This window comes from Syngnathus typhle, linkage group LG5, assembly GCF_033458585.1.
Source record: "Syngnathus typhle isolate RoL2023-S1 ecotype Sweden linkage group LG5, RoL_Styp_1.0, whole genome shotgun sequence".
Taxonomy (NCBI): domain Eukaryota; kingdom Metazoa; phylum Chordata; class Actinopteri; order Syngnathiformes; family Syngnathidae; genus Syngnathus; species Syngnathus typhle.
Genome location: NC_083742.1, coordinates 4,037,214 through 4,062,473, shown reverse-complemented (window position 1 = coordinate 4,062,473; position 25,260 = coordinate 4,037,214). Strand labels below are relative to the sequence as shown.

At 42.4% G+C, this 25,260-nt stretch overlaps 1 protein-coding gene across 1 annotated transcript in view; it reads left to right on the top strand.

The window, feature by feature from the left end:
• Nucleotides 1-24,805, top strand: part of hmgcra (3-hydroxy-3-methylglutaryl-CoA reductase a) — a 47,405-nt gene extending 22,600 nt beyond the window's left edge. The window contains exons 12-20 of the mRNA XM_061279333.1: nucleotides 1,693-1,887; nucleotides 1,963-2,121; nucleotides 8,644-8,801; nucleotides 8,893-8,998; nucleotides 9,125-9,295; nucleotides 18,008-18,148; nucleotides 18,223-18,381; nucleotides 24,119-24,273; nucleotides 24,482-24,805. Coding sequence (XP_061135317.1) covers nucleotides 1,693-1,887; nucleotides 1,963-2,121; nucleotides 8,644-8,801; nucleotides 8,893-8,998; nucleotides 9,125-9,295; nucleotides 18,008-18,148; nucleotides 18,223-18,381; nucleotides 24,119-24,273; nucleotides 24,482-24,524 — 1,287 coding nt within the window. The 3' untranslated portion in view covers nucleotides 24,525-24,805. The remainder of the gene's footprint in view (nucleotides 1-1,692; nucleotides 1,888-1,962; nucleotides 2,122-8,643; nucleotides 8,802-8,892; nucleotides 8,999-9,124; nucleotides 9,296-18,007; nucleotides 18,149-18,222; nucleotides 18,382-24,118; nucleotides 24,274-24,481) is intronic.
• The last annotated feature ends 455 nt before the right edge of the window (nucleotides 24,806-25,260 follow it).

Genomic DNA, 25,260 nt, shown 5'->3' with positions numbered 1-25,260 from the left:
TGCGCAGAACGGTTGCGCAAGACACGTCAGCTATATAAAGAGCGAGAGTTCAGTTCTCCACCTATTAGTTTCAATTCACAGTTTAATTAGCAGTTTCAATCAGCAAATAACAAAATGCGTATTACAGGTAATATTTTATTTCACAACACTTTGCCTTGTTCCTTTCTTCTCTGCTGTTCACTTCAAACACGCTCCATGCGATCGCAATGCTCTCGTATCAGACAAGGCTTGCTCGATCACCTGCTCGTTTGCTGTCTCACAATGTACCCTACACAAATCCGAAACATTTGTTGCGGCTCCGAGTCACGACGAGGGGCAAGTTTTGGTTTCCAAGGTTGTTTTTATTCCTCTTCAACGTCTCTCCCATACAGAGCCGCCTTTTTCACGTCCGCAGCCCATGCGCGCACGGAGCGCGGTGGTGCGTTTAGGGGCAGTCGGAGAAATCAACGCCAACAAAAAAAATGACATCCAGCCTAGTTAAGACCATACCAAAGACTTTAAAAATGGGACCCATTGCCTCCCTGCGTGTGTGACGATCTTTGGGACTTAAAAAAAAAAAAAAAAAAAAAATTAAAAAGAAAATTAAAAAAAATTCATAAAAATTGGGTGCGTATTATACATGGGTACAAGCTTTTTTCCAGCATCAGCATGCCATTGTTAGGGGTGCGTACTATACATGGGGGCGCACTATACACGGAAAAAAACGGTATATGTATATGTATGTGTGTGTATATGTGTATTGTAGCGTTAACAAAGTACAAGGAAAGACATGGGTTCTGTAAACGGCTCTTAATTTAACAAAACAAACTTCCAGGCGTGTGGCGGCATGGACTTCCATCCCCGGAGGTGGCACTTCCAGCCACGGAGGTGGAAGAGAGCTCCATAGAATAGGACGGCGGGTGCGTAAAAGCCATTTCCGAGCCCCATCCACCGTCCCCGGACAGCCACCCGGCCGATTGTCGGCCCCCGACTCCCATCCACGGAGGTGAAAGAGAGCTCTGTGAGTAGGGCCGGGCGTGCGTAAAAGCCATGTCCGAGCGCCATCCACCGTCCCCGGACAGCCACCCGGCCAAGCGCGGGCCCCTACTTCCATCCACGGATGTGAAAGAGAGATCCGTCGAGTAGGACCGGGCGTGCGTAAAAGCCATAATAGATTTTCAAACCTTCTGTGTCACTCCAAATCATTAAATCCTTCAAACTCTTCGTCCTTCGTGTCACAAACAAAGCCGCTCATGATGCCGGTAGTAGTGGGGCCCTTCGTCATCCCGTGATCGAATATTTGTCCTTTATTTAAACAACCGCCGTGCCGCTGACGTCACTTGAAATTCAAATTACAGTAATCCCTTGCTACATTGTGGTTCGTTTATCGTGGTTTCACTTTTTCTTTTTTTTTTTTTGAAAATATGTGAAAAAATTCACATACATAAATCGCTCCTCAGTATAAGTCGCCCCCCACCCAAATTATGAAGAAAACGCAATTTATAGTCCGAAAAATACAGTATGTAAATAAATATTTGAAAACCAAATGTTCTCAAAGTTTAAGTGCACATGCATAGTAATTAGTTAAAACTGAACTGTAATTGACAAATGGACTATTCTAGATGTAAAAACTGTTTATGATGTTTCAACCGTACAACAATTGTCATCTGATCTCAAACAGATCCATGACACAGCGTGACATTTGTTTTGCAGCAAGGGCCCCGTTTCCTGAGTGATGCTGAGGTGATAATGCTGGTCAACTCCAAACACATTCCAGCTTACAAATTGGAGGCCGTCATGGAGAGGCCTGAGAGAGGTGTGGCCATACGGAGACAGATGATTTCAGCAAAGCTTTCCTTTCCCTCTGCACTCTCATCTTTGCCATTCACAGATTATGACTACTCCAAGGTAAGATGATTCAAATGAAGGAAACACAAATAATCTTTTCTGCATATTAAACAAAGCTATGACTGCGTCCTCCAGGTTATGGGCACCTGCTGTGAAAATGTGATTGGATATATGCCTGTGCCGGTGGGCGTGGCTGGGCCACTACATCTGGATGGGAAGCAGTTCCACGTTCCCATGGCAACAACAGAGGGATGCCTTGTGGCCAGCACGAATCGGGGATGTCGGGCAATTGCGGTGAATTTTGTGTTTTGTAGTTTTGAAGATGTAAACAGTACATAGCATATGTCCTAAAGGGAGCTGTCACCGATTTGGAACTTTCTCAGCCATTTTAGTGCCTGAACTTGCACCCCAAATCTCAGCTTGTTATTCGTGCTGTCATCATTGAATGAGTGCTGGATCAGTTCGAGTGACTCTCTCACACTCGCTTTCTCTCGCTCGCTCGCTCTCTCATTCTCGCGTGTGCTATGTAATGTGGGTTTTTCGTTTTGTTTTAGAGCGTAATTAATTAATCAATCGGATTTATTTATTGCATGTAAAACGTCTCGTAGTTCCACTTTTCACCATTAAGTAACAATGTCAATCCATTTGGTATGAATCAGAAACCCTGTGATATAGAGGATTGCTGTAATTTGGAAGCTGAAGTTCTGTGACACCAACTCTTGAACTTTTTTGTCACAATTTATAACTGTATACTGTATAGGCTTATAAAAGGATATATCTTCACACCATTATTCTTGGTACCATGAAAGAATACTAGAGAGCCAAGTATTAGCCAAATATTACCGTATTTTTCGCACCATAAGGCGCACTTAAAACTTCGATTTTCTCAAATAAGGTTTTTAATAAGGTGCATTTTTTGTGTGGACCAAATTCCAATAATAATTCTGTAATATGTAGACCCAATGAACCAATCAGAGGACATTATGTTTTATGAAGATCGGGGGGGATAAACCAATCAGAGGACTATACGTAATACGTATAGTATGTGCTTCCGCCATCATTGGTAAATAAATACTATCGTTTTTTGCAAAGCAAACAGCATTAGGAGCCTCTGAAATGGCACACACAAAGAGACATGCTTACGAGGCACAATTAGAGCTTTCTAGAAAGCCGGGATCATTTCTGAAGAGCAACTGTTTAATTCGGACACAGAAGATGAGGACTTTGATGGATTTGCGTATGAATATTGAGGACTATCTATCTATCTATCTATCTATCTATCTATCTATCTATCTATCTATCTATCTATCTATCTATCTATCTATCTATCTATCTATCTATCTATCTATCTATCTATCTATCTATCTATCCATCTATCCATCTATCCATCTATCCATCCATCCATCCATCCATCCATCCATCCATCCATCCATCCATCCATCCATCCATCTATCTATTCACTTTGTTCCTTGTGGCACATAAGGCCTTCACAGAGCACTTCCACTTGTCGCGGTCAGCTGCTGCAGTCCTTGCTTCAGACCATGACTTCCATCCTGCTTCTTTCCTTTCTTTCTCGACAGTACGCCTCCAGGTGGTCTTCGGTCTTCCTTTCCTTCTTTTTTCTTCTGGTACCCAGGTCTAGGCTGTGTTGCAGTCGTTGTTGTGGTCCTGCCGTACGTAGTATGTGTCCAATAATTTTCCATCTACGCATCCTAACTTCTTCACTCAATGGCTCGCTTTCAGCTCTCTCTAGTAGGTCTTTAGTGCTGATGCGGTCTTGCCAATGTATGCGGAATATTCTTCGTAGGCATTGGTTGTGGAACACATCAATTGCCTTGCTGTCCCCTTTATTCATTTTCCACGTTTTGCATCCATACAGCAGTACTGGCACTACTAGCGTCTTTATAAAGCTTTAACTTGGTTCTTCTTAAGATGTCATTGGAGCTCCAGGTCTTTTTAAGTTTGATAAATGGCACTCTTGCTTTTGACAGCCTATTCTTCAGATCTTTCATACCGCCTCCCTCTTTACATACTATTGCTCCCAAGTAAGTGAACTGGTCTACATCCTCAATATCTTGCTCATTGATCTTGATTCGTTCCTGTTTATTTGCATTTATCCTCATTGTTTTTGTCTTTTGCGTATTGATCTTGAGTCCTACTCACTTGGCTTCTGCATCCATTCGGGTTGTTTTATTCTGCATATTGTGTTTTGTAGAGGAGAGTAACGCTATATCATCTGCGAAGTCCAAATCATCAAGTTTTGATGTCAGCGTCCATCTAATTCCATTGTCTCCCTCTTGAACTGTTCTTCTCGTAATCCAGTCTATTACAATTAAAAACAAGAATCCTGACATATTGCATCCTTGTTTTACGCTGGTTTTGATGTTGAACCACTCACATACTTCCCCTTGGTCTTCTACTGCACACTGGAAGTCTTTATAAAATAGTTCTCACAATCTTCTCCGAAATTCCATACTTCGTCATGATGATCCACAGGCTTTCGTGATGCACAGAGTCGAATGCTTTCTCAAAGTCTACGAAGTATAGTGTTGCTTGCCACTCATTTACCTGTTCGATTATGTTTCTCAATATGAAGATTTGGTCTGTTGTTCCCCTACCTGTCCTGTAACCTGCTTGTTCCTTTCTCAGCCTGCAATCGATTCCATTCTTTATTCGATCTACTATAATCCTGCCCAGTATCTTTCCCACTACAGAGCAGGGTTATGCCTCTTGAGTTTTTGCATTCTTTGAGATTTCCCTTTTTTGCTAGTTTGATTAGTCCTCTCTTCCACTTTGTTGGAATCTTCTCATGTTTCCATGTTTTCTGTAACAGTTGGTGTACTTTCATTGCTGAAAACTCTACATCTGCTTTTGATAATTTGGCTGTGATGGAGTCAATTCCTGCTGCCTTGCCATTCTGCAGTCTTTTTATTACTTCTTTGACTTCACTTAGTGTGGGTTAATTTACCGTGATCTTTTCAGCTCTGTTGCTGAATTCACGTGTCTTCAGGTATTGGGTTTTCCGGCTCTGTTCTATTTAACACTTCTTTGAAGTGTTTCATCCATCTCATCTTAATCACATCCTTTCACTAACGAGGTTACCATTCTTGTCTAGTACTGCTGTGCTCTGCCTGGGTCTCTCGTTGCACAGTGTCTTTGTTAGTCCATAAAGTGTCTTCATGTGTTGTTTTCTTGCAGCAGCTTCAGCTTCACTTGCAATGTCCTCCATCCATTTCTTTTTGTCTGCTTTTATACTTCTCTTCACCTCTTTGTTCTTCTCTGCATACTTCTCTTTTAACTGCTTCTTGTTTCTTTCGGAATGTTTTCCCAGGATCTTCTTATTTATTTCATCTCTTTGCTCTACGAGGCTCCATGATTCCTTGTTGATCCATGGTTTCTTCTTTTTCCGTGGTGTACCCAATACTGCCTCTGCTACTTCTGTGTATGCCCTCTCCATTACTTGGAAGTCACGCTCTACCTCTTCATCTCCTGTTCCTCCTCACTCTTCCTCTTCCAGTACTTGATACCTGTTTCTTAGACGGATAGTGAAGGTCTTTAACATGTTTTCGTTCTTCAGTTTTGCAATGTCATACTTGATTCTGGTGTTTCTCCTTTCTTTTTGTCATTTCATCTTCGTCTTAGCTTGATTGTTGTACATACAAGATAATGGTCACTTCCAATGTCTGCAGACCGGTGTACCGTAATTTTCGGTCTATAAGTCGCGTTTTTTTTCATAGTTTGGGTGGGGGGGCGACTTATACTCAGGAGCGACTTATATATGTTTTTTTTTCAAAAATTTTCAAAAAAAAAACAAAGTGAAACCGCGATAAACGAACCGCAATGTAGCAAGGGATTACTGTAATTTGAATTTGTTATCAAACCTGCTGACGTGCGACCGCGACCTCGCGCCGCGCTGCTGACGTCAGCAGCGCAATGTCGCGGTCGCGCGTCAGCAGCGCGGCCGTTGTTTACATAAAGCACAAAGATTGACTCGACGGACCTCTGTTTCACTTCCGTGGATTGAAGTCGGGGGCCGGTGCTCGGCCGGGTGGCTGTCCAGGGACAGTGGATGGGGCTCGGACAATGCTTTTACGCACGCCCGGTCCTACTCTACCGAGCTGTCTTTCACCTCCGTGGATGGAAGTCGAGGGCCGGCGCTCAGCCGGGTGGCTGTCCGAGGACAGTGGATGGGGCTCGGTCATGGCTTTTACGCACGCCCGGTCCTATTCTATGGAGCTCTCTTCCACTTCCGTGGCTGGAAGTCCACGCCGCCAGACGCCTGTAAGTTTGTTTTGTTAAATAAAGAGCCGTTTACCAAACCCACGTCTTTCCTTGAACTTTGTTAACGCTACAATATAGTTATACAGTAGATCTGTGGAATAACGACGAGGCTGACGTCAGGGCGCACACACGGCGATGTTGACAAAGGACGAGGAATTTGATCGATGGATTTAATGATTTAGAGTGCACAGATGGTTTGATAACATTATTGCTTGTATAATAGTTATTTGATATATAATTTATATATCGTTATATGGGCCTGTGAAATATTTTGAAGTGCAAGAGCTGTCAGCGGCGCGCACGCATTGTTGACAAAGGACGATTGATGGATTTAATGAATTGGAGTGACACAGATGGTTTTATTAACGTGTTATTTATGTAATAGTTTTTTGAATAACTCTGAATTTTACGTCAGGGCCGTTCTCAGCTCTTAGTTTGTGTTTATGTCACGTTAGCATCGTTTAGCCTGTTGTTGCTCGTTCATGACTGTTCTTGGTGTTGGATTTTGTCGAATAAATTGCCCCCCAAAATGCGACTTATACTCCGGAGCAACTTATATATGTTTTTGTCTTTCACTTTTTGGGGCATTTTATGGCTGGTGCGACTTATACTCCGGTGCGACTTATAGTCCGAAAATTACGGTACTCTTGTATCATTCACTGAGTTCCTAAATCGTTTATTGAGGAGTGTGTGATCAATGTGATTCCTGGTCTTCCCATCTGGAGATACCCACGTTGCTTTGTGTATGTCTTTATGTGGAAACAGCAAAACGTGTTATGACTAGTTCATTCATTCACACAATTCGCACAACCTTTCTCCTTTGTTATTCAGCGTTCCGAGTCTGTGCTTGCCCATGACCCTGCCGTAATCTTGGTGTCCATCTCCTACTTTGGCATTCATGTCTCCTGTTACGATCAACATGTAATGTTTGTTTCTGCTATCTAGTACATCTTCCAGTCTCGTGTAGAATTCGTCTTTTGCTTGCTCTTCTGCATCTTCTGTGGGTGCGTAAATATTAGGGGTGTAAATCGCGGGTTTTGTCACGATACGATATAATATCGATATAAAGAACTACGATACGATATTTGCCGATATCTTAAAGCCTGCTGCGATTCATTCACGATATATCGCGATATAGTGCTCTACGATCGATTTTTTTTTTTTTTAATAAAAAATATAGAACAATATCCTGATTTATAACAATTCATACGCAAAATCAACAAGGTACTGCAAACTCTTTATTTAGGAAATTACAAGAGTATTGTAGTATACAAATTGCTTACTTTAACACTGAACTTTGATGTCGTGTTTTTTCTTTAAATGTGCGGCGAGATTTGTGCTCCCTGAATATTTGATCACCGCGTGGCAGGATTTACAAACTGCACGTGTCTTGTCCGTTGAGCCATCTTTTCTTTGGAATCCATAGTGCTTCCAAACGAATGACTTGAAGCCTAAAGGGGAGCAAATTTCCTCGTCTCTTTGGACACTAGCCATAGCACCAGCCCAGGAGCCGCGTACTAGTTATCGCCTCCCCCTTTCACGTGCGTGCTCTGCTCACAACACAACAACGCCGGGCGCACTGCTCCCGGAGAGAGGAAGCAAGCAACAATGAACTGGATTTCAAAATAAAGTCGCGTCTAATGTCCGAGGTCAAACACGGCGATATAAATCGATGTTTACCTTTAGCATCGATGCCAATAAATCGTAGAGCATTATATCGATTAATCGATGTGTATCGATGTATCGTTACACCCCTAGTAAATATGTATAATCATTAACTTAATGTGTTGGGAGTGGTACCTGGCTTGAATGATTCCTTCTTTCACTGGAGTCCAGTCAATCAGGTCTCTTGTTGCTGCCTTCGACATGAGTTACCTACGCCTTGTCTGTGGTTGTCGTCGTCTCTTCCTGAGTAGAGGATGGGTTCTCCTTCTGCCAGTTCCACTCTCCCTTGTCCTGTCCAGTGTGTTTTGCTGATACCCATGATGTCCATTCCTCTGTTGGTCATTTCTCTAGCTGCTAGTGTGATGTTGCCGCTTACGTATAGTGTTCGCACATTCGAGTTTCCAATCTTCATAGTGTTTTTCGGGTGCAGCAGTGGTCTATTCGGCCCAAGGGCGTCCTGTTGGCTTTGGCCCCTGTGTGTCATCGTGTCTCTGGTTACAGGACTGGCTACAGCGTTCCCCTGATTTGTTGTGTGCACTCTGCTTCTGGTGTCTGTAATAATGCTTTTTTCCGGGAGCGGGTTATCAGCCCACAGCCCAACCCTCAACCTGGAGGGCCAGTGGAATCACTCTTTGTCTGGTCTCTACCCTTCGACCTGTTCGGCATGGGTGACCCTGCCAGGAGTGCAATACTCCAGCCGACATAACTCTAGGGGTCATGGAGACATGCAAATAACCCATAATGCGGTATACCCTATGTGTCGATTAAGTACAGAAGAGCCCCTGAAATTGAGTGCCTTATGGTGCATAAAATACAGTACTTTTGCATTTTGTGAGTGTCTGAATGGCTATGTCTTCTGTACTTCTGTAGCTTGGAGGTGGAGCCAGGAGTCGCATACTTGCTGACAGTATGACACGAGGACCTGTGGTAAGGCTGCCTTCTGCTTGCCAGGCTGCTGAGGTTAAAGCCTGGCTAGAGAGCACAGATGGTTTCCAGATAATCAGAGAAGCCTTTGACAACACTAGCAGGTAAACCGACCACACCTGTTAACATGTAGTGTACATGTCCGCATGAAGTGTTTACCATGATGAGGCACATTTGTGGTTGACGTTGTGGCAGGTTTGCTCGGCTCCAGAAACTTCTTGTTGGTCTGGCTGGAAGAAATCTGTACATTCGTTTTCATGCTAAGACAGGGGATGCAATGGGAATGAATATGATCTCAAAGGTAATTAACAAAGAACTTTGTGAGAGTCATTATGTCAGTGTCAATCAAATTTTATTCTGACATGAAAAATAGGCATGGCAAATTAATGGTGTACCTGTGATCATAGTGTGTTGTGTCCTGCTGCAGGGTACAGAGCAAGCTTTGAACAAACTTCAGCAGCACTTTCCTGAGGTGCACGTTTTGGCTGTCAGTGGGAACTACTGTACGGATAAGAAACCAGCTGCAGTCAACTGGATAGAGGGCAGAGGAAAATCGGCAGTCTGTGAGGCCACCATCCCTTCTAATGTAGTCAGAGAGGTAAGGTTAGGTTTATCTTATTATATATATTTTGTCTCTGGCAAAGTAATCCCTTTAAAGCAGACAAGAAGTATGTGACATAATTACCTGTATTTCTGCATAAATATTCATAAAATGTAATTGTAATTAGTCATATTTATGACCGACAACACAGTTTGCTTCATCGGATACTATATACACACACAAACAATTAGAGGTGGGGGAAATATCCGATTCTTAGATTAATTGTGATTTGGCCGTGGAAGAATCGAGAAAGATTACCGTATTTTGCGCCCTATTAGGCGCACCGGGGTATAAGGCGCACCTTCAATGAACGGCCCATTTTAAAACTTTGTCCATATATAAGGCGCACCGGACTATAAGGCGCATAAAATAGAAGTTTTACTGCAACAAACTGAGGTTGACTAGGGTTGCGGTATGCACCCACTAGCCAATAACCAACGAGCCCTCTGTAAACAATCGCGTTTCTCAAACGATCTCCTATAAAATGATTGGAACTGACTAAAGTTCGATCTAACGCATTGGTACTACTTACCTATGTTTCCCTTCCATATCGATCCATAGATTTACTCGAAACATGAACAAAGCAGCCTATTTTGACATGAAATAGCCTCGCGTGTATAGCAGCTATCGTTATAGCATTAGCCATCCGCAATTTCCTATGAGCCTCAGCTCGCAATCTCCCATGAGCCACAGCAAAGTGTAAACAATCGCGTTTCTCAAACGATCTCCTATAAAATGATCAGAACTGACTAAAGTTCGATCTAACGCATTGGTACTACTTACCTATGTTTCCCTTCCATATCGATCCGTAGATTTACTCGAAACATGAACAGAGCAGCCTATTTTGACATGAAACAGCCTCGCGCGTATAGCAGCTATCGTTATAGCATTAGCCATCCGCAATTTCCTATGAGCCTCAGCTCGCAATCTCCCATGAGCCTCAGCAAAGTGTAAACAATCGCGTTTCTCAAACGATCTCCAATAAAATGATCAGAACTGACTAAAGTTTGATCTAACGCATTGGTACTACTTACTTATGTTTCCCTTCCATATTGATCCGTAGATTTACTCAAAACATTAACAGAGCAGTCTATTTTGACATGAAATAGCCTCACGCGTATAGCAGCTATCGTTATAGCATTAGCCATCCGCAATCTCCCATGAGCCTCAGCAAAGTGTAAACAATCGCGTTTCTCAAACAATCTCCTATAAAATGATCAGAACTGACTAAAGTTCGATCTAACGCATTGGTACTACTTACCTATGTTTCCCTTCCATATCGATCCGTAGATTTACTCGAAACATTAACGGAGCAGCCTATTTTGAAATGAAATAGCCTCGCGGGTACAACAGCTATTCGGTGACGCCCCCTGACTACAGTTACCGTAATGTTGGGAAGCGATGCGACCTTGTAATTTATTAGTTGTACTAAAACGTACTAAAACATTTTGGCAGAGCACTGTGTACAACCAGTATGGATCAACAAATTCATCACGTGATCCATATATAAGGCGCACCGGACTATAAGGTGCACTGTCGACTTTTGATAAAAATTTAGGTTTTTAGGTGCGCCTTACAGGGTGGAAAATACGGTATTTAAATATGCCAAGTAAAGCGGAACTAAAATACAGTAAGCGCATTCTCCGAGACGCTATGCGCAACGGACCAAGAGCACAGTGGCACACTCAGCACACTTCCGCAGTACACTTCTCCAGAAAAAAAAACAACAAACATGGCTAAGCCTGAGATATTTAACCCACTTCGCCAAGAGATCCACCCTGCTCCTAAAAAATTAAAAGCAGACGTCTGGAATCATTTTGGATTCTCCAATGTTGACGGAGGAAATGAATTGGACAAAAGCTACGTTGTATGCAAGATTTGTTGCCCTAAAATAAAATACTTTGGCAACGCAACGAATATGAGAAGTCATGCAGCACGATTCCACCCTATAGAGGAGGTGGGAAAGCCGGCTGCTGCTGTTGCTAATAGCAGCCAGAGAACAATTGAGGACGCTCTGAGTAAGCTGCCAAACGCATCACAAAAGGCCAAGCAAATTACGAACGGCATTGCAGAATTCATTGCAATGGGTTTGCAACCGTACTCGGTTGTACAGAATCTGGGATTTTGGAGAATGATGGAGGCAACGGAGCCGATGTACGTCATCCCATCCCGACACTATTTCACAGACACGGCCGTCCCGGCACTCTACAAGCAGACTAAAGCAGAAATAACATCATCGCTGTTGAATGCAGACCGTGTCGCCGTTACATGTGATGCGTGGACGTCTGTAGCCACCGAGTCATTTGTTACTCTAACTGCGCATTTCATAACCGATGAGTGGGAGCTGAAAGCACACGTGCTTCAAACAAGAGCAATGCATGAAAGCCACATTCAGTGAGACAGAAAGAAATGTGGAAAAAGTGCATCATATACATGAATTAAAAATGCATCAATAATCGTTTTATAGTCGAATTGTAGCCTCTGAATCGTAATCGAATCGTGAGGTGCCTGAAGATTCCCACCCCTACAAACAATTGTGTTTCCATGTTTTTTTTAACTCATGTAAAGTGCTGATTTTGCATGTCATTACCGGTTTGCCGTTCTTTGGCAGCAATAAGCACAACCAAACATTTCCTGTATTGGCAAAACTGTTTCACTTTTGCAATATGGTTGGGACTAGGGCAGGGGTGGGCAAACCTTTGACTCGCGGGCCAAACTGGGTTATAAATTTGGACCGGAGGGCCGAACCAGGAGCAGATGGACGTAGTGTTTGTGTGAAGTAATATAAGCGACCTGTAAAGGTCATTGCATAAAAGATTTTGGCCTTTACTAAGAAGTAAAGCATGGATATTCCAAAAAAGTTTTTTGAAAACAAATGCATTTATTAACAGCATCAAAAAAAAAAAAAAAACACACTAAAAAACTGCTATCAGTGATTCTCATAAAATACGACACTGTTATTATGAATAACAGCTTCCATCACTTCAGTGCCTGCAGGTCAGATTAATGAAAGATGTTTATCTTATGAGATCACATCAAACAGCAAACATTCTGACCAAATATATCATCTTGAAGAATCGGTGAAAGCATACATCCAAATAAAGTAATCAAAACAGCAACACGGTGAGGGGTATCTGAAAATCAGAGCAGAGTTTTAACTCACCTGGCAACAGAGGTGAGGAAGCGGGAAACACTTCCTTAAAGTAAGCCTTAAGAACTTTACAGGTTAAGATTACCGTTTTTTTCCGTGTATAGTGCGCAATATTTTACTAATTTATTGTCCTAAAATCTGGGGTGCGTATTATACATGGGTACAAAGAAAAAAAAAATATTTTTTTTTTTTTTTAATATTTTTTTTTTTTTTTTTTTAAATAAACTCATGGTACAACAAAACCAACAACAGGACTGACCGACAAAGTCGTGGAACAAAAACATTACCAAAGACAGGAACAGAATGACAGTAACACATGCAATGATCCAACGGTGAGCGAGGGGCAGACAGGACTTAAATACAAAACACGTTACATCGATTGAGGTGACACAGGAAGAGCGGGGTGACACGAACAGAAACTATGGCAACCTAGACACATAGCAAAACTGGGGACGAGACATGACAAATCTCCCCCGAAATAAAACTCACCTTTCTTCTTGTTTGTTGTCAATCGCGCATCGCATTCAGCCATCCTGCCCAACACACTTAGTAAAATTCATAATTGACGACACATCGTTTGATGCGATGGTGCAATCCTCGATGGTGTGTTATTGTCAAATATTGTTTGTTTTTTAATCTCCATCGCGGACCGGACGTCATACGGAGGCCGCCATTACAGATGCGCAGAACGGTTGCGCAAGACACGTCAGCTATATAAAGAGTTCAGTTCTCCACCTATTAGTTTCTATTCACAGTTTAATTAGCAGTTTCAATCAGCAAATAACAAAATGCGTATTACAGGTAATATTTTATTTCACAACACTTTGCCTTGTTCCTTTCGTCTCTGCTGTTCATTTCAAACACGCTCCATACGACCGCAATGCTCTTGTATCAGACGCTCGCTCGATCACCTGCTAGTTTGCCGTCTGTCACAATGTACCCTACACAAATCCGAAACATTTGTTGCGGCTCTGAGTCACGATGAGGGGCAAGTTTTGGTTTCCAAGGTTGTTTTTATTCCTCTTCAACGTCTCTCCCATACAGAGCCGCCTTTTTCACGTCCGCAGCCCATGCGCGCACGGAGCGCGGTGGTGCGTTTAGGGGCAGTCGGAGAAATCAACGCCAACAAAAAAAATGACATCCAGCCTAGTTAAGACCATACCAAAGACTTTAAAAATGGGACCCATTGCCTCCCTGCGTGTGTGACGATCTTTGGGACTTAAAAAAAAAAAAAAATTAAAACATTTTTTTAAAAAAATTCATAAAAATTGGGTGCGTATTATACATGGGTACAAGCTTTTTTCCAGCATCAGCATGCCATTGTTAGGGGTGCGTACTATACATGGGGGCGCACTATACACGGAAAAAAACGGTAGTCGCAAACAGGTGGTGCATCAATGTGCTTGAGCATCCTGCATTGTTTGAAAATGAGACTGGTCGCTAGTTTCAATCCCTGCTATGTGTACAAATCATGTTCAAAATGCATTTTTTTACAACAAACTTGAGAGCCTCCCCTTCATTTTCAGTGGGAACAGTGTTGTTGGTCTCCCTTTTTTGCGAGTGCGTCATAGTCTGGAGTAAAATTTGTTGTGGCAATTCTTAGGAGAGATCCGAGGTATTGGTCCGTTTACCTTGATCTGTGACGGGTTGATGTTGATGTGGCTGAACGTCACGTCGCGTACGTCGAGCCAAATTGGCCACTCTTTTTTAACATTCGGCACTCACTTCTTTTTTTTGGGCGACTCATTTTAATGGAAGGATTCCAGGGGAAGGTTTGTGGGTGACTTTAGCGTAAAACTGCATCTGAAAGCTCAGCGCGCGAATTACAAGAATGCTGTCGTCACAGCCCACGCTCTAAATTCGGGACTGATACAAATAGAGCGCGAGTGGGCCATGTCCGTACTACTGAGTACGTACACGCACTTGTGAGTGTGCACCGAGCTTTCTGACACGGCTTCCGGTAGTAAATGCGCAGGCGAGCGCTTCCCCATCTACTGGGGAAATGCAGTCATTGCAGGCAAAATGACCAAAAAAATTTTAATAATACAATTTATTCAGGGTTGGCGGGCCGGATTAAACGGTCCCGCGGGCCGGATGTGGCCCGCGGGCCGTAGTTTGCCCACCCCTGGACTAGGGTGTTCACGTGAAGTAAACAATACCGTAATTTTCGGACTATAAATCGCTCCGGAGTATAAGTCGCACCAGCCATAAAATGCCCAAAAATGTGAAAACAAAAAACATATATAAGTCGCTCCGGAGTATAAGTCGCATTTTGGGGGGCAATTTATTCGACAAAATCCAACACCAAGAACAGACATGAACGAGCAACAACAGGCTAAATGATACGGTATGCTAACGTGACAAACACAAACGAGGAGCTGAGAACCGGCAACATTCAGTTATTTAAAAAAAAAGAATACATAAATAACACGTTTATAAAACAATCTGTGTCATTCCAATTCATTAAATCCATCGATCGTCCTTTGTCATGCCGTGTGCCGCGCCACAGTTCAAATTATTCCACAGGCCCATACAACAATATATAAACTATATTTTAAATAACTATCACATAAAGAACAATATCAAACCATTTGTGTCACTCCAAATCATTAAATCCATCGATCAAATTTCTCGTCTTTTATCGATCGTCCTTTGTCAACAATGCCGTGTGCCGCGCCGCAGTTCAAATTATTCCACAGGCCCATACAACGATATATAAACTATATTTTAAATAACTATCACATAAACAACAATATCAAACCATTTGTGTCACTCCAAATCATTAAATCCATCGATCAAATTTCTTGTCTTTTATCGATCGTCCTTTGTCAACAATGCCGTGTGCCGCGCCGCAGTTCAAATTATTCCACAGTCCCATACAACGATATATAAACTACCGTTTTTTTTCCATGTATAATGCGCCCCCATGTATAATACGCACCCTAAAAATGGCATGTTGATGCTGGAAAAAAGCCTGTACCCATGTATAATACGCACCCAAATTTTGACTCCTACTTAAGTCCGTAAACGTAAAATTATTTCAGAAAAAAGATCATCTTTGGGAACAACCGGATGTTATTCTGCCGGTTAGTATCACTGCGCATGCGCTAGCAAACTCGATAGGGAAGAAATGGTTCGGATTTGTGTAGGGTACATTGTGACAGCAAACGAGCAGGTGATCGAGCAAGCGTCTGATACGAGAGCTTTGTGTTTTTATGGAGCGTGTTTGAAGTGAACAGCAGAGAAGAAAGCGCATCTGTAATGGCGGCCTCCGTATCATATCCGAATAAAAAAAAATAATAAATAAAGATTTTTTTTTTTTTTTTTTGTACTCATGTATAATGCAGATTTTAGGACAATAAATTAGTTAAATTTTGTGCATTATACATGGAAAAAAAACGGTATATTTTAAATAACTATCACATAAACAACAATATTATCAAACCATTTGTGACTACAATGCGGCCCGCGAAAAAAATGAGTTTGACACCCCTGTGGTATGGTTTTCGTTCTTGAATGTCTCACCCTTTGCATTAATCTGCAGTGTCCCCAAAGGAGCTCCTTCAGTGTCAAACTTATATTTATATACCCTTTAAGTGCAGAAAGGAACTCTACTTCATGTCAATTCTGCCCACAGCAAGATCAAGATGTTCAATTCCACTAAATAACTATATAGCAGGGATGAGAATCTTCCGCGGATCCGCAGATTTCCGTGTTTTTTTCCGTCTGGAGTATCATTTTCGTGAATCGTGTAGATCCGTTGAGAAATTTTTTTTTATATGGGGGGGTTGGGACAAGTAGTACAGGATCAGGAACTACTTCAGATGGGCATGGCTCGAGAGCAGTGTCATCTTACAACTCGGAACACAAAGACGCTCTTAAAGCAATGCGACAGTGAGCGCCTGGCGCGCTGCGGTTGCGCGATCGGACTGAATTAAGCTCCCTGCGCACTGAGGTCCTCTTAAATTTTGGAAAGTACATCAGGACTTTAAAAATATTTTCTAAATTTCAGCGATGGCTCTGTCACAATAATGCGATCAGCACGGTGCAGTTGCGCGCTCGGCGACGCGCTACGTTTGCGCGTTCGGCAGTGGGCTGCAGTTGTGCAATCGGACAAAATTAAGGTCCCTGCGCACTTAGGTCCACTTGAATTTTGGAAAGTACATCAGGAGTCTAAACATATTTCCTAAATTTCAGCGATGGCTCGGTCACAATAATGCGATCAGCGCGGTGCAGTTGCGCGGTCAGCGGCGCGCTACGTTGGCGCGTTCGGCGGTGCGCTGCAATTGTGCGATCGGACAAAATTAAGGTCCCTGCGCACTTAGGTCCACTTGAATTTTGGAAAGTACATCAGGAGTCTAAACATATTTTCTAAATTTCAGCGACGGCTCTGTCACAATAATGCAACCAGCGCGGGGCAGTCGGTGACGCACTACGGTTGCGCGTTCGGTGGTGCGCTGCAGTTGCGCGATCGGACAAAAATGCGCAAATGAAAAAATGCTTTAAAAAGTCTTGGAACGGATTAAAAAAAAATCCATTATTTGTAATGGGAAAAATAGATTTGGAATTCGACCGATTCGCTTCTCGAACCGCCTTCTGGAACGGATTGTGGTAGAAAACCGAGGCTTGACTGTATTATAGTCACCTTGGTATTCCACCAACCAGGAATATTTTTTTAACAAAACTGTTGAAATTGAGTGATGAAAGTAATGGTTTTGGGGTTGCTATACTGCCAAAATCCAGGAGTTTCCAAGGAGCTTTTCCCCCTTAGCCCCCTCCGGGGCGTTGCCCGTGGCCCCCAATAGAAATTAATTAAAAATGAACCACTTTAACAGCAGGCTGCTGAATGTCTATCTGTATACTAGATCGTCCTTTGTCAACGATGCCGTGTGCCGTCGTCCTTTGTCAACGATGCCGTGTGCCGCGCCGCAGTTCAAATTATTCCACAGGCCCATACAACGATATATAAGCTATATTTTAAATAACTGTCACATAAACAACAATATTATCAAACCATTTGTGTCACTCCAAATCATTAAATCCATCGATCAAATTTCTCGTCCTTTATGTCATCCTGGTGACAGAGGACATGTCCAGAGGATACGGCGCTTTAAAGTGTTAATTACTTTATTTGATTTTTTCTCTCTATTTTTTATGTTTTGAATATGTTAAAGATAAAGATATCAAAGCATGTGAAGTGATCAACTATACTAAAAATAACATGTGAAGTGGTCAACTATACTTGTAAGCAAGTGATGTGTTAATGATCAAGTAAAAATCTGTGAAAAAAAACATATATAAGTCGCTCCTGAGTATAAGTCGCCCCCCCCCCACCCAAACTATGAAAAAAAAACGCGACTTATAGTCAGAAAATTACGGTACATCATACTCACCTGACTTTCATGCAGACAGTGTGGTTTCAGTTTCTGCTCACTGGCAATGTGTGTGTAAATCATTGTCGTATAGAAAATGAATATTTGTTGTTTTTGAAAGAAAATAATGTTCTCAGCAGTTCTCAATTTGGTGGCATTTACTTACAGTCAGTACTATCATCACAGGTTTTGAAAACTTCGGCAGAAGCTCTGGTGGATGTCAACGTCAATAAAAACCTTGTTGGGTCAGCGATGGCTGGCAGCATTGGTGGATTTAATGCACATGCAGCTAACCTGGTAGCAGCCTTATACATTGCCTGTGGACAGGTAATATCATTCTATCGCTGCTCATTTTATTTGGATTCCTAGGTTAATAGTGTAGCCATATGTGTGCACCCCAGGATCCTGCCCAGTCGGTGAGCAGCAGTAACTGCATCACCCTGATGGAGGTGTCAGGCCCTACAGGTGAAGACCTTTACATCAGCTGCACCATGCCCTCAATAGAGCTTGGCACTGTAGGGGGTGGAACAAACCTGCGTCCCCAACAAGCTTGCCTCCAGGTATACTCACATTGCATGACCATAAATAATTAGTGCAAGTAGTGTAATGGTGCATTCACATTAATATTATTCTTGTGCCTAAAAAGGTCTCATTGTTGAAATATTGGAATGTGTCATTGCAAAAGTAAGATTTTTAATTTTTCCTCAAAGACACTAGAGGGGGTGGAAAACCTGCTAAGATGGCAAGACCTGGAGTGAGTTCAGATGCATAACATTGCTAAAAATTACAGCATAGGGACATCCCCATTATATACGTATAACAATAAAACTGACAGCTCAGTATTATTGTTTTAAAATGTCTGATTTGTTTTGTCATGTACAAGACAGGACAACCAGGTGCAGCACAAACTTCAGTTTATTTAGAGAAAGGGAAAAAGGAAAGTGGAAGAATGGGGTTCCAGGTTGGGCAGCCAAGGGATTGTCAGGGCTGAGTGATGACAGGTGCCGGGACACGACTGGATGTTTCACAGGGTTGCAGGTAGGCAAGCAAGTAGGCGGGCAGAACAGCAGGCAGGTAGGTGGGCAGGCAGGCAGACAGGCAAGCAAGTGGAGGATAACGGGGAAGGAGAACAGGGATACCGTTTTTTTCCGTGTATAGTGCGCAAAATTTAACGGATTTATTGTCCTAAAATCTGGGGTGCGCATTATACATGGGTACAAAAAAAATGTAATTTTTTTTTTTTAAATTTTTTTTTTTTTTTTTTTAGAAAACAAAACCAACAACAGTACTGACCGACAAAGTCGTGGAACAAAAAGACAGGGTGACATTACCAAAGACAGTAACACATGCAATGATCCGACGGTGAGCGAGGGGCAGACAGGACTTAAATACAAAACACGTTACATCGATTGAGGTGACACAGGAAGAGAGGGGCGACGCGAACAGAAACTATGGCAACCTAGACACATCGCAAAACTGGGGACGAGACGTGACAAATGTCCCTCGAAATGAAACTTGAAATCACCAAGTTTTGGTTTCCAAGGGTGTTTTTATTCCTCTTCAACGTCTCTCCCATACAGAGCCGCCTTTTTCACGTCCGCACGCCTCTTTCCCGTGCGCCCACGGAGCGCGGTGGTGCGTTTATGGGCAGTCGGAGAAATCAACGCCAACAAAAAAAATTACATCCAGCCTAGTTAAGACCATACCAAAGACAATAAAAATGGGACCCATTGCCTCCCTGCGTGTGTGACGATCATTGGGACTTAAAAAAAAAAAAAAAAAAAAAAGAAATACATAAAAAAAAAATCATAAAAATTGGGTGCGTATTATACATGGGTACAGGCTTTTTTCCAGCATCAGCATGCCATTTTTAGGGTGCGTATTATACATGGGGGCGCACTATACACGGAAAAAAACGGTAGTTGGTCGGGTCAGGCAATGTCCAGACCGATGGTTGTTGGGTCAGGCAGGGTTTGGTAACAGAGATCAGTTTGAGAGACAGCCAGGAACGGGTAGCAACGCGGACGAACTGACAAGGAATGACGGGAAACAGGCGTGTAACTCTTTAAATGCCAAGTGTTTTCGGAAAAGACAACCCCTAAAATCCCAAACAATTTCGAGCATTTTCATTCATTTTTCAAGGCCTACAGAGTATTGTTTGCTATGGCTATGTAAACTAGGGATGGGCGGATCGATACCAAAATATCGATATATCGATCCAGGCTGCTCATTTTTGAGTATCGATTTCCCTAGCTAAAATATCGATACTTACAATTGTTTAATTATATTTTTCCTCATTTTTTTCTGCTCCAATTTGACGACTTGCACTCATGCTAGCACTACTTTTCCTTCCGCCTGCTGCACCGGCGTGTCCTGCTCTGCTCTGCTCCCGCCCCCTTTTCTCACAAGCCAAGCCCTCCTCCTCCGCCCCCCCGTTCCAATCCAAACAAACACAAACAATCATGGCCACGGCGGCGGCCCAGTCCGAACGCAAGAGAAGTCTGGTTTGGGGATATTATATTTTACTTAATAACAACGAGGCAAAATGTGAAATATGTCACAAAACAATTAAATATTGTGGCAACACCACAAACTTGACAAAACATTTAAGCAAAATTCACCCGACGGTTCATGAAGAGCTGCAGTTGAAACGTGCCGCAGACACTAAGGCAGCGACGGAAAACCCTGCAGCCACACCCAGGCTAAGGTACCAAAGTACCTTATTAGCAGCGTTTCAGAAAGGCAAGACATATCCAGGTATCAGGTGCTAACCAAAAATCGTAAGCATTTGTGGTTGATGTGCTATTTGAAGCAATAATTACTACGCTTTAGTCAGTCATTTATAAATAAAGTTTTCCCCTTTTCAATTTGTGGTCGAACGCCATACGTTTTATTTGTAACTCCACTTCCTATAAACAACACTAAAGTATTACAATATTAAATGTAAGTATCCAGTGGCTTTACAAATTGATAGTTTTGCTGCTCATGACGATTAAGCCCTGCATCTCTGTTGGTACCATGTCTCTTTTTAGATTATACTAAAAGACAAAACTTTTTCCCAACAACAGAGAGAGAGAGAGAAAAAAGTAAAGAATAGCTCCTTTTTATTAAAGTTATACTATTAATATGCATCTTCCACTAATGCACTAATGTCTAAAAAGGTTAATAATTCATGTACATGACGTAATACTTTTTTCTACAAAATTCAATAGATGACTCTCCAAGAGCAAGAATGCCACTGCATTTAAATTGTTTTTTTGGCGGGAAATTACACTTCCGGTATCGATATCGGATCGAATATCGGGTATTTTGGGTAGGAAATACTTGGTATCGGATCGATTCCAAAATCATTGGTATCGCCCATCCCTAATGTAAACATGGGTGGCACCAAAGAAAGATTAGACTCCATTCTTTCCATAGAAAAAAAGTATGATTCTACCTTATACTGTTCTTTAGTTATCACCACTTGAAAATCGCTTAGTTTCACTCAAATCAGCAATCTCAGAGAAAATGAGGAGAAAATGAGTTTGAAAATTTGTTTTTTGTGCAAAACTCTGCACAACTGTGATTTTGACACTACCGTTTTTTTCCGTGTATAGTGCGCAAAATTTAACTAATTTATTGTCCTAAAATCTGGGGTGCGCATTATACATGGGTACAAAAAAATTTTATAATTTTTTTTTTTTTTTTTTTTTTTTTTAAGTCCCAATGATCGTCACACACGCAGGCAGGCAATGGGTCCCATTTTTATAGTCTTTGGTATGGTCTTAACTAGGCTGGATGTAATTTTTTTTGTTGGCGTTGATTTCTCCGACTGCCCGTAAACGCACCACCGCGCACGGGAAAGAGGCGGCTCTGTATGGGAGAGACGTTGAAGAGGAATAAAAACACCCTTGGAAACCAAAACTTGCCCCTCGTCGTGACTCGGAGCCGCAACAAATGTTTCGGATTTGTGTAGGGTACATTGTGAGACAGCAAACGAGCAGGTGATCGAGCAAGCCTTGTCTGATACGAGAGCATTGCGGTCGCATGGAGCGTGTTTGAAGTGAACAGCAGAGAAGAAAGGAACAAGGCAAAGTGTTGTGAAATAAAATATTACCTGTAATACGGATTTAGGTAGAAAACTGAACTCTCGCTCTTTATATAGCTGACGTGTCTTGCGCATCCGTTCTGCGCATCTGTAATGGCGGCCTCCGTATGATATCCGGTTTGCGTGTGTGCGAGAGCGAGAGAGAGCGAGGGAGAGAGCGCGAGAGAGAACGCTCAACCGTAGCGCGCCGCCGACCGCCCAACTGCACCGCGCTGGTCGATTAGTGTGACAGAGCCGTCGCTGAAATTTAGAAGATATTTTTAAAGTCCTGATGTACTTTCTAAAATTTAAGTGGACCTCAGTGCGCACTGCGCAGGGAGCTTAATTTGGTGCGGTCGCGCAACCGCAGCGCGCCGGGCGCTCACTGTCGCATTGCTTAAAGAGCGCCTTTGTGTTTTAGTCTTAACACCAAAGGAACAAGGCAAAGTGTTGTGAAATAAAATATTACCTGTAATACGCATTTTGTTATTTGCTGATTGAAACTGCTAATTAAACTGTAAATTGAAACTAATAGGAAGAAAACAACTCTCGCTCTTTATATAGCTGACGTGTCTTGCGCATCCGTTCTGTGCATTTTATTTCACAACACTTTGCCTTGTTCCTTTCTTCTCTGCTGTTCACTTCAAACACGCTCCATGCGACCGCAATGCTCTCGTATCAGACAAGGCTTGCTCGATCACCTGCTCGTTTGCTGTCTCACAATGTACCCTACACAAATCCGAAACATTTGTTGCGGCTCCGAGTCACGACGAGGGGCAAGTTTTGGTTTCCAAGGGTGTTTTTATTCCTCTTCAACGTCTCTCCCATACAGAGCTGCCTCTTTCCCGTGCGCGGTGGTGCGTTTACGGGCAGTCGGAGAAATCAACGCCAACAAAAAAAATTACATCCAGCCTAGTTAAGACCATACCAAAGACTATAAAAATGGGACCCATTGCCTGCCTGCGTGTGTGACGATCATTGGGACTTAAAAAAAAAAAAAAAAAAAAATTAAAAAAAATTCATAAAAATTGGGTGCGTATTATACATGGGTACAAGCTTTTTTCCAGCATCAGCATGCCACTTTTAGGGGTGCGTACTATACATGGGGGCGCACTATACACGGAAAAAAACGGTAATACTTTTTAGTTTAGTGACAACTCAACAGCCCTTCCCTTCTATAAAACATGAACAAAAATAATGAAAATGTGTTTTTGATGGCAAAAACATTTATTGCCATATTTGATAATGTGCTCAAACAGCAACATTTTCACATTTGACAATCTATTTGGAAATTTTGGGCCATTTACGGAGATGTTTGCTCACAATGCGTGTGCGTGTTTTGCTATTTAAAAGGGATGTATTTGTGCGCATCAAAATACTCGTCAGATGACAGCTATTCATCCGAACTGTGGCACAAAGCACGCACACTATGTGTATGCCCGAGCCGGGGGTGGATTTTGGAGCGGACTTCTGTGTCTGTCGCATACTCACAGCCGTCTCCTCTAAATTCGCTCCATCGTGTTGCTCTACCGGACTCACCAAGAGCAATAGTTTGTTTAATTGTAAGCTACTTGAAAGCCAATCGCTTCCGTTTCTCTCACTCTCTGACTTCTTCCTCCATAACTCCACAACTACACTCTCCATTGTGCTCCCATTTGGGGTGGGTTTACACTTTACGTTAATGAAAACACTGGCAATGTGGATGGCTCTTTATGAGCCAGCAAGAGCAACTCTGCCATCAAGTGGTTGGAGTTGACGACTACAATGCTCTATAGACCTGATTTTAGATGGAGAGGTGGCCAGGAGTCTTATTGACCCATTAATCAAATTAAAATAAGTTGACGGGAATACTTGTTGACAGGATATTACGTCATTAATGTCAGTGACGGGTATTCTCGTCGCTGGCATACAAAGAGTTGAATACATGCCCGGATGAGCGCTGAATGTGTGAAGGCAGGCGGTGGCGTGGCAGTGTGGTAGAAAGCTACCCAGCCGTAGGGGAAATTAGACATGTTTACAACCACCTTTTGGTGCGATGATAAAAAAAAAAAAAAAAAAATCCCAGCGTTTTTGACGGACTGAACAATAGCGTATGACTTTGACCAGTAACAATTGCCATTTTATAATTGGAATTTATGTTTTGGATTGTTTTGGGAAAGTTTTAATGCCACATATTTTTCCCCCCAAAAAATCTCTGAGTCAGGAATTTTGTTTGTGCTTGTGGTCAGATGCTGGGTGTACAGGGGGCCAGTGAAGCTTGTCCAGGGGAGAATGCCAGGCAGCTTGCCAAAGTGGTGTGTGCCACTGTGCTGGCTGGAGAACTGTCACTCATATCTGCTCTGGCAGCTGGCCATCTGGTTAAGAGTCACATGACTCATAACAGGTAAGGATTTTTTAGGTAGTTTGCTGTTGAAATTTAAATGTTTTTGTTGTATTTAAGTACATTTTTATTTCATAGAAATAACCGAAAGATGTGAAAACTGTACTTGATTTGAGATTGTGATTGTTAAATGAAAGGACATCACAAGGCTTAAATTCTAGCTTATTTTAAGATAAGCTTAAATAAGCATAAAAAATAATTCTGTCTTTAGATCCAAAGTGAACCTCCAAGAGATAGGAACCTGCGTCAAGTAAGCCTCCTGAGAGTATGACAGCATGGCTCACCTCTGAGCCCTGTTACTGACTGTATCAGCTAGTCCAGGACCATATCGCCAAATAAGAGACTGAGATGACTGCGGACTTAAAGTGCTTTCAAAATAATACCTGTATTTGGTCTGGACATGGTGTGGTCTGTTTCGCTTCAATCATATGATTTTATTTCAATGTGAATTGAGTTTGTTTAAAATCATACAATAAATGCACATCATCACCTTTATTAAAATGAAAAATAAAAAAGTTAACTGTGTTATGTTGAACAGGTCTGGTGCTATATTGATTGATTGAAACTTTATTGATCCCCGGGGTGAGGAAATTCAGGTTCCCAGCAGCATTCATACCAGAGAGTGGGTATATAAAAGACACACAGATGACATGAGCACAACTCAGTCGGCTCCTATAAAAGGCTGCCACACAACGGCGCCACAAAGAAAGCGAATATGTGCGAAGGTTAAAAGCCATCAAAGCAAAGCAACAAGACAAGAACAAAGAAGAAAAGTAACAGCGGGCCAGCTGGTGAGAGGCCTAAATATTGTAAATGGTCCCGCCAATCAGCCCCCCTCGATACCATAAGAACACCCCAAAAACACACAAAATCCATCTAAGGCCAGTCAAGTTCAATGGTGCCCAATGGACCATGGTTGATGGATGGATGGATGGTCACCAATGGGCAGGCACGGCCAAGGTCATTGGCTCCGACGAGCACGGGGGAGCG